An 18,184-nucleotide genomic window follows, 5' to 3' on the forward strand; every position below is an offset into this window, starting at 1 on the left:
TTTGGTTCACTCCGAGACGTCTGGACACTTCCCTCGTTGAGGGCCCTTGCTGGCACAAAATAACATTGCGGGCTCGATCGAACCGCGGTATTGACCGTCTAGGCGTATTTTAACTACAGACAACACGAACCATGTACCTCCTTCCTAGACGAATGACTGGAACTGATCGTCTGTCGGACCCTCTCCGTCTAACAGGCGCTGATCATGCTTGGCTTTTTATATCTTTTTGCCGTTTTAGTGGTATCTCTGAACAGTCAAAGGGACTGTGTCTGTGATATAATATCCGCAGTCAACGTCTATCTTGAGCAGTTCTGGGAACCGGGGTGATGCAAAACTATTTTTGATGTGTATAGTACTACCAAACCGAATAAATTAGAGCATGGTAGTAGGTTTATTGCTTGAGTTATAAGACGTATGCTTTGCCGGCGATGGGCGAGGCATGACAGAATCTCTGACCAGAGAGTAGTTTATCGTTAGTTGCTTGTCGCTAGTCTGCGCGAGTGGATAGTAGCGAGTCGGTAGTAGTCTGGTGTAGTCTGCGTGAGTCGGCGGGAGTCGGCATTCGTCGGCTGTGTGCTCTGCTCGCGACTCTGGTCAGGATTCTGGAGGATGAGTATTGTTGTAGAAGGTAAAGAAGCAGCCTTGCGCATATTTAATAATGTATGTTAATTGTAATTTAATTTGTTCAAAAAAATGCCCCAGTAATAATTTTTATAAAAGAATTTTTTTCAATGCATTATCATTGCTTCAAAGAATCAAAAAAAAAAAAAAAAATATACGCCAGCATTGCACGAAGCTGTGTCGAAAAATGACTAATTAAGAGCAGATATAATTGCAGTTTTATTGAGGTAAGAAATTTTTGCTTTTTTTATTCAGAATACAGGGCCGAAGGTCAGCGCTGCGGTCCTTATAAATTCATCAGGTTACAAAACTTTTTTATAATTTTTGGTGTTTAGGAATTGTGGGAATATTAAGTGTGAATGCATTTCTGCGCACAGACTATAAATGGGAGCCAATTTTGTTCAAAGGTTACAATATTAGAAAAATTCATTTTAATTATTATTTGTTGTGTAGGGAGGTTACACTTGGCTCCATTTACATTTTTATTTACTTAATTTTTCGTGTGGGGAGGTTACACTTGGCACCATTTTCATTTATTATTTGTCATTATCAATTTCTGTGGGGAGGTTACAGAGTAAATCATGTTTTGAGTTAATGGAGTTTCTGAGACTGGCACTGAAGTGGAGTAAACGGTGTTCAGTTCGAATCAGTAGAACTATCTCTGACTTTTTTTTTTGTTCTCAGATGCGTGATATTATCAGTCTCTCAACGCTTACATTTACACACATGTCTACAATTTGCAGTATCTTGTATGCTGTCACTGAACGCAGACAGGATAGTGTGAAATCCACTCATTTCTTCAGAACAGCGTTCCATGGATTGCACAGATGAAATAATTGCGTCCGTCTAACAACATCAATTTCGAAATAAAAAAAAAACATTTTTCAGTTGTATACTAAACAAACTTGTTACAGAAATAATTAAAATTAGCACGATTACCTGTCAAGCTGGCTGCTTCAGTCCAGGCCATGTCCTGGAAGTGATGTCATGGATGGCGAGATGGTGAAATATTACTGCTGACTATGGCTAAAAAGTACTTTTTCCAGAGCTGCTTAATGAAACACAGTGTTAAGAAAACAGCATACGCTCCTTGAACTGTCCCTTTCACAAAGGCGCCCATTTGTTTAAATGTCAGTTGATACTGAGATAATCTTCTTTAAGAAATCCTTTACTTTTAATTCCTCCTTGCTTATTTGCGGCAGCTGTACGAGTATGTAATTCTGTGTACGTGTTTTCATATTGTTATTACGTCTAAAAATAATACCGTAGTATATTCCTAAACTCTCAGGAATCGGCAAATAAATTAGCCATATACCCGTGCCTCACGTTAACAGCAACAAGAACGGGAAACATGAAAGTAAATGTTGCATCCAATGACCCATTGTTCCGACTTGTTGATCTTACATATATATTTTTTTTAATTCGTAGCTCTTTCTTCAATTTCCTAGGACAAGATTCTTCAGCAGTACTCCAAAGTTAATAGAAATTAGGATCTGATTTCGGTGCCTGCTATTACTTGTCTACGAGCATAATGCAGTTATGTCAGTTCCGTGATTGGAAGTCGCAATATTTGAGGAATACTTATACAACACATTTGTTATGATACTGCGATGACATACAACTTCGACATAAGTGGAAGTAAACAAATAGTGCAAGGGCCACATAAGGGAAAAGGACAAATTGAGAGCTATCCCTTACTCGAAGACAATCATTTAATATCTAACGCTATCTTTGTTCGTGAAATAATTACATCGTAAAATATGTAATGTACTAAAATAGTGAAACATCCAGAGTGTTGTGGTAGTGTATCTACCTGTCTTTACTTCTCGTCTACGCATACAACTAAATGTTTAATTGTTGTTTGTGAATCATGAAGACAATATACTGAACTATTGATTTCACACAGATGCAGAATAACGAAGCTTAGAATTAAAGTGCAAGTACATGTTATTATCTAGACGATTTCTCGTAAAGCAGACTATATTAATCCCTTGTTTAACTGTCTTGACTATAACAAATTGAGTCGTGTAAGCCTGTAGCCTTAAAGGAACAAAAATAACTTATTATGAAGTTCATGATCAGGACTATACTTAATTGGGCCGTGCTGTTAAACAGAAGCATTACTATAGGAAGTGTTTAGTTAATAACGATTACGAGAAAGCGGCTGGTATACTGTAGAGTCAATATGTCAAAGCTCCGTTGGTTTTAAATGGCTTTTGTGAACAAATCCATTTGTCGAATGAATAAGGTGTGATAAAACACCAGCCAACTATTACATGGAGATATACAAATCGTTGTGGTTCGTGTGAAATATACTCTTTGCAGTTTTGCAAACCAAGTTAGGAAGAATAACTTAATCTTTTATTGTTTTATAAACTAAATACATCATAATCAACAAAGAATATGAAATACACTTTTCACATTTCCGTAATATACAATTTACAAGTATCTAACAGTTCACAGTCAGGCCATTATACATCAGTACAAACACATTTTTTAGGAATGAAAGTTATTGACCGTAGCCATTTCTCAGTCCATAGCACTCTACCAACAGATTTCACTTTGTAGATAAAGCTTCATACAAAAAGGTTGGGTTATCAGACACATTAGAAGGAAGCCATTTAAGAAAACATTCGGAATTTTTTTTCCACAATTTAACATCGTACTTTCTTGAAAAATTATGTTGGAAGGCACTGATAAAAAATTGTTACAACACCCGCACACATTCACATTCCTCTGTAATCGATTCGTTACCCTGTTTTAACGAGCTAGTTACAAAGTCTTGGTCCACGTAGCACCACTACTTCATTGCACACGTACGATGCACATTTAACAAAATATTCGGATCACATATATAAAAAAAATGTTATAGGAGAAGGAATGAGGATGTTTTCTGCGACTAAACAGCAGTACCGTCTTCATTGTCGTAATGGTAAAGTGTCCTGGAAAGTGGATCTGCACTGATGATATTCGACTGGAAATGCTGCGCTGCAGGTAGTTTGTATTTTCTGGAACTGCGACCGCCGTTATCCCTGGAGAAAGACGGAGACAACGTGTCCAAGACACTAGGGGATTTCACAAATTCCTCGTGACCCCTGACGCTGGCCCCGTCGGGAGCGTGTCTTACGAAGTTTTCGTTTATTCTCAGTGGAGATGTCAAGCCTTCATTTATCCTCAGTGGCGACGTCTGGTTATGCCCTTCGTGGAAGGAATTTATCTGGACTAGGTCGGGGCTCAGGAGGGGAGACGACATGTTGCTCTTCGTCGAATGCCTGCGAACGAGGGTGGGCTTCCTCTCTGGGTAGAATGCGCTGGGGGGAAGTTCCTCGATGGGGGAATTGGAAGAATGGTGCGGAGGGAGGAAGAGTCGTTTTGTCGTCGGCGAGAGGGGGAGACATTTCACAATGGTCGGCATCGTCCCGCTGCGCAAGTTTCTGTTGAGGGAGAGGGCCGCGTTACCGACCAGAGGCGAACCTGTGGAGAACGCGTCTCCGGGCTTCATGCTGAGGCAGTGAGAAGCCAGGGAGCCTTCCGTTATGCTGTTCCTGTGGACAAGATGAGGGTTTCTGGGGAGGGTGACGAAACCAGTTCGCTGTCCGCCAGCACCACTGTTTGCCTTATTCAACAGTGCTGTGGAAAGACTGGATTGCGAAAGTGAGTGGGGAAGGGTATCAAATAGGTGTTGTGCTTGGTGTGAGAGGGGACTGGTCAGCGGCGACGACGCCACGTTCTGAGGCGAGGTCAACTGCGCATTCTTAAAAGTCCTGAAAGGGATATTGGCGTTCGGTACAATTTGGCTGGTGCGCGAAGGAAAGGAGAGTAGGTCCGGAGGGTATATCTTCCTGGTGGCTGTCTGCACGACGCCCTCGTTCGCGCTGTTCTGAAGGACCGTGCTGTCGCTGTTGCAGCCCGAAGACGTCGAGCTGACCTGCGTGCACTCGCTGCCCGCGACGCTGGGCGCCTGCTTGACGGAAGAGGTATCCAGCAGGGCCGTTTTGGCATCTGAGTTGTCACTGCTCGCCGAGACGATGGCCGCCGCAGCTTCCACGTTGCGAGGCGGCTTCTGGACCGGGTTCACCTTCTTGATGAGCGTCTTCTCCTGTTCCGCGGTGGCGACCGCCTCTTTGGCGACCTGCTTGCCGTTGCCGCCGGGGTTCTCGCGGCCGTTCTTCTTAGTGGGAACGTCCCCGGTGGCGACGTCGGTGCGGCAGAAGCAGCAGAAGATCGCAACGATGATGCAGAGGATGAGCACCGAGCCGACGCCGAGGAGGAGTATCCAGGCGAGCGTGGTGCTGATGCCGGCCAGGGCGCCGCCGGCGTACGCCGCCACGACGACGAGCGTCACCGCGCGCTCGTCCAGCCCTCCGGAGCTCTTCGCGACGCAGGTGTAGTCGCCGCGGTCCGCGTGGTGCAGGTCGTGCACTGTGAGGTTGAGCCAGCCGCCACCGGCGCGCAGGGTGTAGCCGCGGCCGTCGGAGCCGCCGCCGGGTCGTCGCGTGTCGTTGGAGACGACCCGGGAGTTGTAGACCCAGTGGACGGCCGGTGGTGGCTCGCCCTCGGCGCGGCACCTCAGCGTGACGTCACCGGTGGCCGCCGCCTCGAGTCGCGCGCCTACGCTGGGATAGACGACGCGCGGGGCGCACGCCAGCTGATCGGGCGACAGATCGCTCCAGAGGCGGCCGCGCAGAGCCTCCGGCTCGCTGCAGGCGGTGGGCGGCGTGTAGAGGTTGCGCTCGCGCGTCCACGCGTGCAGCGCCGCCAGGCCGCAGTCGCAGCGCCAGGGGTTGTTGTGCAGCACCAGGCTCTTGAGGCGGTCGAGCGGCAGCAGTGGCTCCGGCCGCAGGCTCGTCAACCGGTTCGAGTCGAGGCGCAGCGTCTGCAGGTTGGGCACGGCGGAGAAGGGGCGCTGCCCCAGGTGCGTCAGCTGGCAGTGACTCAGCTCGACCGTCTGCAGATGCGGCAAGTCGACGAAGACGTGGTCGGCGAGCCGGCGGATAGGGTTGTGGTTGGCGCTGACGACGCGGAGGCGCACGTTGTCGCGGAAGGTGCCCGGCGCGAGCTCGCGGATGCGGTTGCGCGACAGGTCCAGCTCGATGAGGATCTCGAGCCCGCGGAAGGCGTCGCGGTGCAGCTGCGCCACGCCGCAGTCGCGCACGAACAGCTTGTGCAAGTTGACGAGGTGCGCTCGCCGGAAGGCGTCGGCGGGCAGCGCGGCGATGGCGTTGCCCGACAGGTCGAGCGTCTGGATCTCGGGGCTGAGTCCCTGCGGCACGGCGGACAGGCTGCCGTTGCTGCACTCGGCCGTCTTGCGGCCCGAGAACCACTTGCACTTGCAGGGCGGCGCGCACGCCGACCAGTCGCCGTCGGCCGCCAGCGCCAGCGGCAGCAGCGCCAGCAGCAGCGCCGGACGCGCCACCGCTCGCCGCCGCATCCTCACCGCCGCATCACCTCCTCCTGCAACAACCAGACACAGCAGGTGAAGTACAGGTCACTCAGAAGATCTGTGTGCAAAGTAAAGCACTACAAACCAGTAACTCGTAGAAGAAGGATACCAAAGCTGTACTTCTTCCTAAAAGCTCTACTATTCAAGCAACCAGTTTGGACGCTTCATCAGCTTCACCTTCAAGCTAATGAAGTTACTGAAACGGTGGATCTGGCTGCTTCGATAACAAAACTTTTGGGAAGAGTTGCGGCTGTTGGTACCTTTTTCCCTACGTCTCCCTTATAAACCTCAGTCCCGCATTCACTTCTATAGGCTGGATCTACAAAAACAAATCATCTAATTTACACATGGTTTCGGGGCGATCTAACATAATTTATAACATCAAAAGCCAAGATAACTTGATGTTAAATAGTTTATTTCAAGACCAGTTCCGACAATAACCAGCTCTCTTCCTCGGATTCTTATGTACCCAAGAAATATAATTAAACATCAGTCTCGTCCACATACTGAGAACATGCTCCTGTTATAGTAATACAACTCCACACTAATTTGTTGAACACACAAAACTTGCTAAATAAAATATCGATAGCAAATTTTATATATTTGGCAAACTAGTCCGGAGCTGTATTATTATAACTGGAGCACGTTCTCAGAAAGCCGACGAGACGGATGTGTAATTATATCTCTGGGATATCGAAAACTGAGCACGACAGCTAGATATCTGAGAAACTGAGCATGACAGCTAGTTACTATAGACACTGGTCATGAAATGAACTTCTTCACATCTAACAATCTTGGCCTCTAATATTGTAAAACAAAACCAAGTCAATGATGTGAAACACTGCAAACTAATTAAGGCTGCACTTAACTGCCACGTATTCATACAAAGTACATGATCGATTTCAGTACGCATCATATCTAGAAACCCAGTCTACATGGGATCAGAACTCCACAAACTTTGCCGGCCGGAGTGGCCGAGCGGTTATAGGCACTACAGTCTGGAACCATGCGACCGCTACGGTCGCAGCTTCGAATCCAGCCTCGGGCATGGTTGTGTTTGATGTCCTTAGGTTAGTTAGGTTTCAGTAGTTCTCAATTCTAGGGGACTGATGACCTTAGAAGTTAAGTCCCATAGTGCTCAGAGCCATTTGAACCATCCCACAAACTTTCAGAGGTTGTTCAAGGGTACATTCTGAGTGTTTTGGTATGGGAGACCCACGGTCCCCGTCCGCTCGCTGCGGAGTTATTGCATTTATTTTTCTTTCTTACACCTAATAGCTTCGTATCTGCAATGCAATGAAATATCTGCAAAACGGTATAAATGTCGAAAGTGTGCGCTGTGCTTCTGGCTTGTAAATAAACTAGTTCCATTGACTCACGGAACTTGCTGCTGACTTGAGTAATCTCTACTTTACACTTCGAACTCAAGCTTGCATTCAGTGCAGCTCCATTCTGTATCGAGTTCATTTTTCCGACATTGTTTGTTGCACAGTAGTAAAAACAAATGTTGCTTACTGCCGGAAATTTACTATTGAATGTTGCAATCTAGAAACGCTTTATGATATCAATACACTGACTTGTTTGTAGTGTAATTCTAGCTGACACAGTCCACGTTTGGACCGTGAGGGCGGTATGTGCAATCTATCGCACCTGTGACCCCTGTAATAACGCAGCCCGTGTGCTGTGCGGCACTGCGAGAATTGTGCCGTTTCAGGACGGTTCGGCGGACAATAAAGTATTATTAGAAGCTCCAAATAGTTACACTAATGGAGCAGGCAATGAGACAGAAAGATGCTGCAGCGACTGTCACCGTGAGTCAAAGTAATGTTTCTATAGTCTCGAACAGGTTTTTAAGGACAGGTCGTTTGAGAGGCAACGCGGAAGTGGCTGCAGGTGTTCAGGATGGATATCTACGTACAAAAGCTCGCAGAAACCTCAACACAATATTACAAGTCTACGGCGGCAGTTCCTAAGAACTATAGGAGTGCAGGCCTCAACACAAGCGATACGAAATAGGCCCCCCACGAACAGTAATTAGGCGTCGGAAGACCTCTCAAGGCTGCTCCTAGATCAGATTCCGAGAGCGGCTCTTGTCGTATGGACACGAAACCACTGTTTTGGGGACTAGGAAACAGTGGGACACAACTCTCTTTACTGATGGGACCTGTATCAGTCTCCTGCCGGACAATACTGATATTCATATGTGGAGGCAATGTGGAAACCATTTAGGGCCTAATCGTCCGTAGACTACCACCCTTAAGGCTGTCCAGTCATCTACTGGGGTGGAATCATGTGTGGTCGCAGGGCACCGTTTGTACGAATATATGGAAGGATGCATGAACGCATTGTGTCTCCATTTGGTGAATATATTGGAGCAGGGTTCATGCCGATGCCCCATCGTCACTATCATCTGAGCACATTCCTGGTTGAGCACAGAAGCAGTCAAACAGAACGGCCTCCTTATTCTCCAGATCTCAGCTGCATTGAGAACGCATGGGCCATCCTAGATTGAGTGGTTTTCAATTGCCCTATCCCGCCATAGGCCTTACAGCGCAAAAAATACTTTTCGCATACTTTCTACACGACTGCATTAGTGTGTGTGTGTGTGTGTGAGTGTGTGTGTGTGTGTGTGTGTGTGTCAGAGAGAGAGAGAGAGAGAGACAGACAGAGATTACGACCAATAACTGTCGTGATGGATGTTATCACAAATTTGAGATTTAGTGCGATGCATTAAGAAAGGTATGATACACTGTACCACGTGGAAAACTAATATCGGCTGCTGAGTTGACAAGTAAAACATACCGCACGACAGATTTGTCACCTCAAGGAGATATGAAGGTAATGCTATGTTGCGATGACTCTAGACCCAAGAATTGGTTCAATCCTACTTGGAAGGGAGTGCACAAGTTTCTTGACGTATGCCGCATTGAGGATGTGGGGCAGTCTGCATTATACCTTCAGATCGCGCAACTTCATTCACGCTGCGATCATGGGCAAGTGTACACACGACATCTAGTTTCTGACACTCCGTCACGTGTCATCATCGACCAGTCATTATGTTCTGATTCCATTAAGCCGACTGGCACACGCACACTATTTCTCTGTCAAGACTTAGATCATAGGTGAAGGGGCACATGAGGCATTGGAGTGAGAAAGAGAGAGAAAAACTACGATCTTCTTTCCTCTCTTAAATCACCAAGTCAACAGCTGCAGTGATAGCTGCACGTAAAATTTGTGTTATGGAAATGGACAACACAGACCACGAATCATTCATACTCATTATACTGCTAAGAGCTAACGCGGCCACAAAAAGTTTTTTAGAAGATTTTAATAGATTCTTAAAAAAACATATTTTATTATGTATCTAGGCTATGGATGCTTAAACCGTGAAATTGTATGTTATTAAACTGAGTCTGAAAATATTTTCGGTTCGAATTTTGATGTCCCACGCAGGGAAAGGAGTACCAATATTGATAACAACTAACACATGTAGGTATGAGTAGCCAAAAGGGCTTGATGCATAGTGGTTGATTACTGTGGGAAGGCATCCGAAAAACTGCTTTTGAAGAGAAATAAAACATCTAGACTGTATAATTTTTATGAATTTATTAACAGACCAATTTGGAAGATTGAAAGCTCCATTATCAGTGCTCTGCAAAGAAAAGCGTCAAGTTTAATCTATAAGAGAGACATTGGCAAAAATCCCAAGTTTCAAAGCAAATTTGATCCATCCTGCACCCATGTTTCGAACAAGTGATGTGAAAAACATCCAGCATATTACTTTTATAAAAAAGAAAAGTAAATATCAACACCATGTACATAATACATACCTGTAATTACACGACTGTGAGGTGGGAAACCACGCTCGTTCATTGTGTGCGTACCTTTGCTTATATAATGTGTACGAGAGAATGGGGTAGCCTCTGGCGCCGCTATAAAAAGGAAAGAACGTAACAGCGCTTGTGACAGAGTGTTCGGATTCCGGTCGCGCGCAGCACACGGGAACACAGGTACTGGAGATGTTATTTGCTCCGTTTCATGTACTTGAAATATTTCGAGGTGACGCGCTCTTGATCCCGGCTGACACCGGAGCTTTTTGCATATTTAGTTTGCGCAGTTGTGGCTTGGCGGCGCCGAAGCGTGACGCCCATCTCGGCTTTTGCATAACAAAAAGCTCGCTCAAACGGCGACGTGCCGTTGCACGGGACGCGCCTTCCTTTGCCAGCAGCCGCCGCAGACAAAACACAGCCACCTGGCGGCCCGCGATCAAACGCAAGCCCCCAAGGCCCGCGGGCCATCCATCACGCCGAAGCGTCCGAACACAGCACGCGCCCTAAATCAGGATTCCTCCCCTCGTTCGCTCTGTGGCCTCACACGCGTTATATTTTCGCTCCTCGAAACAATCCGCTAGTACCCTTTTTCCTGCCCTGTCTGATGAAAAAGAACTCTCGAATGACACACACTCTCGAGCAATTTATACTCAACGATTTATTTGATTCTCTGCCGTGCTATGGACTGTGACTGGCCGCATTGCACTATTTGTAAACGGCCATCTCTAATTCCCGCACATCAAACCCGGTACGTCCCAGCACTTTTGCAACAGCCACTAAAAGATCAAACACTATTATTATATCGCCGTTGCTTTCAGCAGAACAGATATGTTTGGCCGCTGTTGTTCCATCATAAATGGGATGGTTCATTACAGTAAAATGTATGCCAAGCTAACAAACGTACGTAATGCTATGAACATCATTTGTGCTGAAAATTTACAACACAATTACACGTAGAGCAGATTTCTTGGCTACGTTAGAACAGGCGCCATTTGCCTACCGTTGTTATCTGCAATTTTTTTAAACTTTACTATTCTTAGCCGCCACAATTTATGTTCAAGGGCGTTAAAGATAATGACTCCATGGAAACAAAGTAAATACACAGATAAGTTGGGTTTAGTCTAATTGGACAGGAATGTTTAGAGTTGTACGAATAAATAGTATGAATGGTTCAAATAGCTCTGAGCACTGTGGGACTTAACATCTGAGGTCATCAGTCCCCTAGAACGTAGAACTACTTAAACCTAACTAACCTAAGGACATCACACACATCCATGCTCGAGGTAGGATTCGAACCTGCGACCGTAGCAGTCGCGCGGTTCCGGACCGAAATGCCTAGAACCGTTCACCCAACGCTGCCGGCAGCATGAATGGATGAGTAAGGATTGATTACCCTAATCATAAAAAAACACGATGAACACACGAAATGATGGTTAGCAGAAACAAAAAAGGAGGCCGGTCAATTGCTTTTTACCCCCACCAACACAGATTATACAAGCTATTTTAAATTTGAAGTACATAGTGACCCAAAAGTCCGCTAACGTCTGAAAATTCAATACTTCATGGATTAATATAGGTAGAGAGGTAAAAACTGACACACATGCTTGAAATGACATGGGGTTTTAATGGAACAAGAGAAGTGCACAAAATGATCATCAGATGGCGCTACACGTAATACAAAAGCAATTATTAGCCTAATAATTTATTTGTAGCAAAACGGATGCTCTTTGTAAGAAATGTTAATGTCGCCCTGCATTCATCAATAATAGCTGCAATAGAGGGACAATGTTGTGAACAGCACTGTACAGCATATCACTAGGTATGGTGAGAAAGAGCCGTCGGATGTTCTCTTTAGCATCCCTGGTGAGATCGGACAAGCGAGTTAGACTTGCAACTTCTGGTAACCCGTAACCAATAATCACAAGGATCGAGGCCTGGGGACCTCGGAGGACACGCGTGACGTACTTGGCAGCTTGGCACGCGATCATCATCAAGCGGTGTGCGCAAGAGATGTTTCACAAGTATAGCAATATGGGGCGCAGCGCATCCTCCATTTATTTAAGGTCGTTCCTTCCACCCAGGCTAGGGATGATCTGACTCCCTCCCTAACTACGGCTCACTCTATACACAATTCTGATGCGGCGTCACTTCGTGTTGCTATCCAGTGCAATATATTGGTAAGTTTTCGCAATCCTTTTTGATTTCAATAAAACCCCATTTCATTTCGGGCATGTGTGTCGATTTTTACCTTTTTACTTAAATTATTTCATGAATTAGTGCATTCTCAAATGTTAACGGGTTTTTGGGTCACCCTATATTCGCGTCAGACTTCTAGGGGTGATAGATCACGGCTTGAGGAACGACTTTTGTTAGACGTAAGATGTTCGTTCGTGCTTCCCATGTACGCTAAGTCTCTTTTAGTATCGGTTATGCCGCTGAGGGGCGACAGGATGTAGGGGGCGTTTTCCTTCATTATGTGTTGCGTAGAATCCAGTCGCCTGCTTCTTACAACAGGAGGTACGCTGAGCTTCCAAAATATCTCCCTCCCCTTAAGAGACAAGGTTTTCGCCTTGAGAATCTATTAATTTCCTGCGATAGGTTCTATGCAAATGCAGCGCACCTGATTGGTAGTCCCTGCCAATTCGATGAAATTTCGTCGTCGAAGAGCTGATAAGTTCAACAGAAAGACGTCTAGCATCTAAGACAAACAGCAGAGTCTCTAATAAAAGTTATTTCCCATGAGGTGATCTATTAACCCCTAGACGTTTGATGCAAAGACACTGAAACGCCTTGCGTACACAGAAAATCGACTCTTGGCAATTTTCAAACAACTGAAAGAAGGTAATAGCATTCTGTCGTGCTTTCAGTCGCAGAAAGTGGTAAAACATCAAGAAGCTTTCCGATGGGTGCTTTGTGGCCTTTATCAAACAGTGAATGACAGCTATTTGATACTTGAGACAAAACTTTATTAGCAAATATCGATGCTACGACATGCATCCCTTCAACTGACAGAATGGAGTCTGATAGTGAAAAACGCTTGGACGCTATAAAGGTGATAGCGCGAATTTCAACAGGATTTATAAAGATAAGCGACCCAAAAGCTCTTCAAAAGGTAACCCAAATTTTGTAGTTGCTGTAACCTCGAGCTGCTAACCACACAGTGCGGTACCGCGGGTTGCCGTCTTTCAAGGCACCTGCAATATAACACCGGCACAGCACATCTCTAACAGTCCCTACGGCACTTAGTGGAAAATTGATCGTAGTATGAGGCGCTGCTGTCGTCGGAACTAGCTCGCCCTTGTGAGTCACTTACCTCTATCACGATTTCTTGCTATTCTATCCCATGAAGGCTTTGTAGGACGCCGTCTAAACGTTCGTCAGTCAGTCCAGATTGGGAGTTCACCGCTACAGTTCTCTGGGCTTGACGCCGGCCACGCAAGCCGTCCTACAATCAAGAGTTCCTTTCGCGAAGCGCACAGTACCCGCCGTTCAGACCCTACGGCCTTTCTTACAGCATTCAACTCGCAGAACTGTTCTGAGTGCATCGATCATGGACTAAGTTCACGCAGCGATGTTTCCCGGCTAAGTCAGCGTCCCTCTACTGCAGTGGGCAGATGGATGAAAATAGCCTGATGTGATTTTCACTACTATGTGAGTGAAACGGAGCATTTACATTCTGAGTCCATTATCGTTTAGACTTATCGTTGTATAACGGTGTAGAAACCAATCAAAAGCTGAGTATTACTTAGCGAATAACATGTTCGGTATTACTAGGACAACGGAGCCGACTGGACTTGTAGAAGTCATTCTGCCTGTATTGAAATTCAAAACCAAGGACATTCGATACTGGTTTTAAAGAAATAAGAAATGACGAGACGAGGTCCTAATCGGAGGTGGTAAAAGACACTAGAAAGAAATGTGTTGAGGCGTACAGCTAAACACCAGGTTACGTGGAGAAGGGCTTTATCCAGCACGATTGTTTTACAGCAGGAAAAAGTTATAGTTCCTATTTCAAATTAATTTTCGTCATTGTTTCGTATTAATAAGCTATTGCAATGTGTACAAGATTTTTATATGTTGTTACAAAGTTTACATTGCTTATTCGGTGCTAAGCTGCAGCACTAACTTGTTTTCTGTAAGCCAGGTGTAATCTTCGAAAAGTCTTCATATCAGAGTTAGGTAAGTGTGAATTAGATAATAGGTTCATTGCCCATGGAGGCACCACGTTAATACCAGGCAATAACGCTTATGGCGTTGATAAAAGCCTTAGTTACGCGAATAAGAATGTGTGGATGTTAAGTGCTACTTTTCGGATGGTGTTACAAATTTTTAGGTTAAGTTTGGATGATTCAGAGGGCCAGTTGAGGTGCAATATGGTGCTTGAATGTTGTTCAAACTAGGAATGCATGTGTGCAGCGCTGACAACACAGCTGTTGTCATCTCGAAGGAAAGATTGTTCGCAGCATATAAATCGTAATGATGTAGAAGAAAGGACAACACTTGGTTGCTGAGAATGTTGATATAATCATACTTGTTCATGCTTATGCTAGCCTGAAACAGTGTGCCCAAGTCATGATATGAAAAACATCCCTTAAAACATTAGAGAACACCTCTGGACTGATCTACACTCCACACCACAGGTGGCCAAGAATTTGGCTTGTGATTCATCCCCTGGCACGCTTGCCATAGCACTCAGCTCGATTCATATTTCTCCACCGCTGCTCCGTGCTATTTGAGAACGAGAAGGGTGTAGAGCGGGAAAATACGAACGTGGCGCATTTATATGGCAGGACAGTCGCATTGCATACGACTTGGCTTTATGTTTCACATTTTCAGTATTACTTATTTTTGGCACACTGAAAACGTAATATTATTTTTGCACTGTACAAACCGACGGCATATGAGGAGACGCCGACAATTTCACTCAGATTGCCACGTAATCATGACTTCGTGTTTCATGATTGGAACAAAAGGCTTTTCACACAAATATGTCTATCGAAAAGCTGCAGCACGTTAATATGGAGCCATGGAAACTGTACCTAACGAGACTAATATAGACGTCCTGGACAGCTATAACGTTAAGGGATTTGTCATTAGAACAGGAATTAACTTGCAGGTCCGTCAGTTACATTTGCAGAAGCACTGGAGAGCTTTCAACTGAAACGGCAAACGGACTCGAAGACAATTGTAAGATTGACAAGGTCCTCGATCAGGAAACGATCCTTGAAATGTTTTCTAGGCCACAATAAATTCTTTAAACCTCGCGTTTAATGGTAGTGAGCTCAGGGGACTGGACTGTGTTTGTCGGAATGTCCCTTCCATACCGCGATTTTCTTTTTAACTTCATTCCCATCAAATGAGAAAGAAGCTGTTTCTCATCCTGCAGTAACCTGCTGCGGACAGTGTGCATTCAAGTCCATTTAAAATGCGAGATCTACAGCCTACTCCGGATGTTATAATTTTCATTCCTGCACTCAGTCTTGCTTCATAAATTCAACAACAGCGAGTTTTAAATCGAAAAATCGTTCCGGTCATCCGCCTTGAATTAACCGTTACATTAATATATAATAAAGTCTGAACATCCCGGCTCTACACGAACTGCAGATTGAGCACTTGTTTCGGCCGTCGGAACACTCGACACCTTGCATCACTTGAAAGGAGGCAAAACTGCTACGGCGCGGGCCACCCTACGCGTCTCCAGTCTGGAAATGTCCCGTTTCTGTGGTATCTGACTCACAGAAAACGTACGGCTGTATTTGTCACTGTGAGCAAAGGCCTTTCGTGAAGGAGCTGTCAACAGTTTGCTTATAATCAGTACACTGTCCACAACAAACAGTGCACTCACGATACCTGCAAATAATCTCTGGACGAGGAGCGCTCTGGGACAAATGCATGCAACTTCTAGGCTGGAACGCCTAAGTGATCGGCAACTGATGGGTTTAAATGGGACAGTCAACTGAAAACGAGGCACACATGGAAAAAAATTAATAAACTGTGCATTACTTCAAAAGTGATAGTCATAACTGTTAACACAGTTATCCAGTGTCAGACATGATGGTCAATGCCTTCAAGGTAAAATGTTTACTTTTACCTAAGAAACCATGATTATACACAGGTGTGTATCTCTTTGCACAGAGCAAATCGACGGCTACGAATGTCTATCGTGAGCGCTCCAAAAATACGGATATGCCACAGGGACAGATGGCGACTGTATGAAGAATTTGTAAGTGTTTCCGAGCGAAATTTCTGCAGCGTACTCCAAACAACCTTCGTAACATGTGGGCCCTCTACATTCGAGGCCATCAATTTGCTTCAGACCAAGATGAGCACGGCTGGTGCCCACGATCCATTGTTGTTGTTGTTGTGGTCTTCAGTCCTGAGACTGGTTTGATGCAGCTCTCCATGCTACTCTATCCTGTGCAAGCTTTTTCATCTCCCAGTACCTACTGCAACCTACATCCTTCTGAATCTGCTTGGTGTATTCATCTCTTGGTCTCCCTCTACGATTTTTACCCTCCACGCTGCCCTCCAATACTAAATTGGTGATCCCTTGATGCCTCAGAACATGTCCTACCAACCGATCCCTTCTTCTGGTCAAGTTGTGCCACAAACTTCTCTTCTCCCCAATCCTATTCAATACTTCCTCATTAGTTATGTGATCTACCCATCTAATCTTCAGCATTCTTCTATAGCACCACATTTCGAAAGCTTCTATTCTCTTCTTGTCCAAACTATTTATCGTCCATGTTTCACTTCCATACATGGCTACACTCCATACGAATACTTTCAGAAATGACTTCCTGACACTTAAATCAATACTGGATGTTAACAAATTTCTCTTCTTCAGGAACGCTTTCCTTGCCATTGCCAGCCTACATTTTATATCCTCTCTACTTCGACCATCATCAGTTATTTTGCTCCCCAAATAGCAAAACTCCTTAACTACTTTAAGTGCCTCATTTCCTAATCTAATTCCCTCAGCATCACCCGACTTAATTAGACTACATTCCATTATCCTTGTTTTGCTTTTGTTGACATTCATCTTATATCCTCCTTTCAAGACACTCTCCATTCCATTCAACTGCTCTTCCAAGTCCTTCGCTGTCTCTGACAGAATTACAATGTCATCGGCGAACCTCAAAGTTTTTATTTCTTCTCCATGAATTTTAATACCTACTCCGAATTTTTCTTTTGTTTCCTTTACTGCTTGCTCAATATACAGATTGAACAACATCGGGGAGAGGCTACAACCCTGTCTTACTCCCTTCCCAACCACTGCTTCCCTTTCATGTCCCTCGACTCTTATAACTGCCATCTGGTTTCTGTACAAATTGTAAATAGCCTTTCGCTCCCTGTATTTTACCCCTGCCACCTTTAGAATTTGAAAGAGAGTATTCCAGTCAACATTGTCAAAAGCTTTCTCTAAGTCTACAAATGCTAGAAACGTAGGTTTGCCTTTCCTTAATCTTTCTTCTAAGATAAGTCGTAAGGTCAGTATTGCCTCACGTGTTCCAGTGTTTCTACGGAATCCAAACTGATCTTCCCCGAGGTCGGCTTCTACTAGTTTTTCCATTCGTCTGTAGAGAATTCGTGTTAGTATTTTTCCATGAAGGCATTGACTCTCTTGTCTCACAGTGGGCTAAATGTACGAGTATTAAGAGTTATGGTGATTATTTTTTAAATAACAAACAATTTACTTTAATTTTCAATCTGTTTCGTTTTCATTTGATTGCCCCTTGTGAATTAGTTCCAATGGTTGTTTGCGGAGACGTCGTAACTACATCGAAAAACAATGTTTTGTATCTGTGTCACACTGAAATGTAGTGCAGCATTCTATAAAAGTTACTTGTACTGTCATAATACTATGTATCTTTTTAACCTCCCCCAGAAGGAAGGCTATAGTAAGGCCTGATTGTATTACTGGCGTGAAGAACCTGTCCTTACATTTTCGGAAATTGTGTGTTACAAGCTAAGGGTGTCCGAATATTACCTGCTGTTCAAGCGTGACATGACAGAAAGGCATTTTGGGCACTTCAGTTGTATCTGCAGATTTCGCTGTGAAGGAAGGCAAAAAGTCTGTAATGCCCAGCGTATTAAAATATCTCTGACTAGTAGGTAGATTTGACGGGTTGTGGAAGTGATTAGGAACTCCGACATTTTGTGTATGTGTATGTGTCTGTGTGTGTGTGTGTGTGTGTGTCTGTCGGCGGATTTGGGAGAGGGGGAATGAAGATTCCAGCTATCAGTGTGCGCCTATGGGTGCGTGCCGCGGAATCCAACGCAGGCAGCA

At 44.9% G+C, this 18,184-nt stretch overlaps 1 protein-coding gene across 1 annotated transcript in view; it reads right to left on the bottom strand.

Moving 5' to 3' along the window:
- Window positions 1-3,037: 3,037 nt before the first annotated feature.
- The window catches only part of LOC124805713, an 813,762-nt gene continuing 798,615 nt past the window's right edge, over window positions 3,038-18,184 (bottom strand). Inside the window, exon 6 of the mRNA XM_047266283.1 lies at window positions 3,038-6,075. Coding sequence (XP_047122239.1) covers window positions 3,521-6,075 — 2,555 coding nt within the window. The 3' untranslated portion in view covers window positions 3,038-3,520. The remainder of the gene's footprint in view (window positions 6,076-18,184) is intronic.

This window comes from Schistocerca piceifrons, chromosome 7 (assembly GCF_021461385.2).
Source record: "Schistocerca piceifrons isolate TAMUIC-IGC-003096 chromosome 7, iqSchPice1.1, whole genome shotgun sequence".
In the NCBI taxonomy this organism is placed as follows: Eukaryota; Metazoa; Arthropoda; class Insecta; order Orthoptera; family Acrididae; genus Schistocerca; species Schistocerca piceifrons.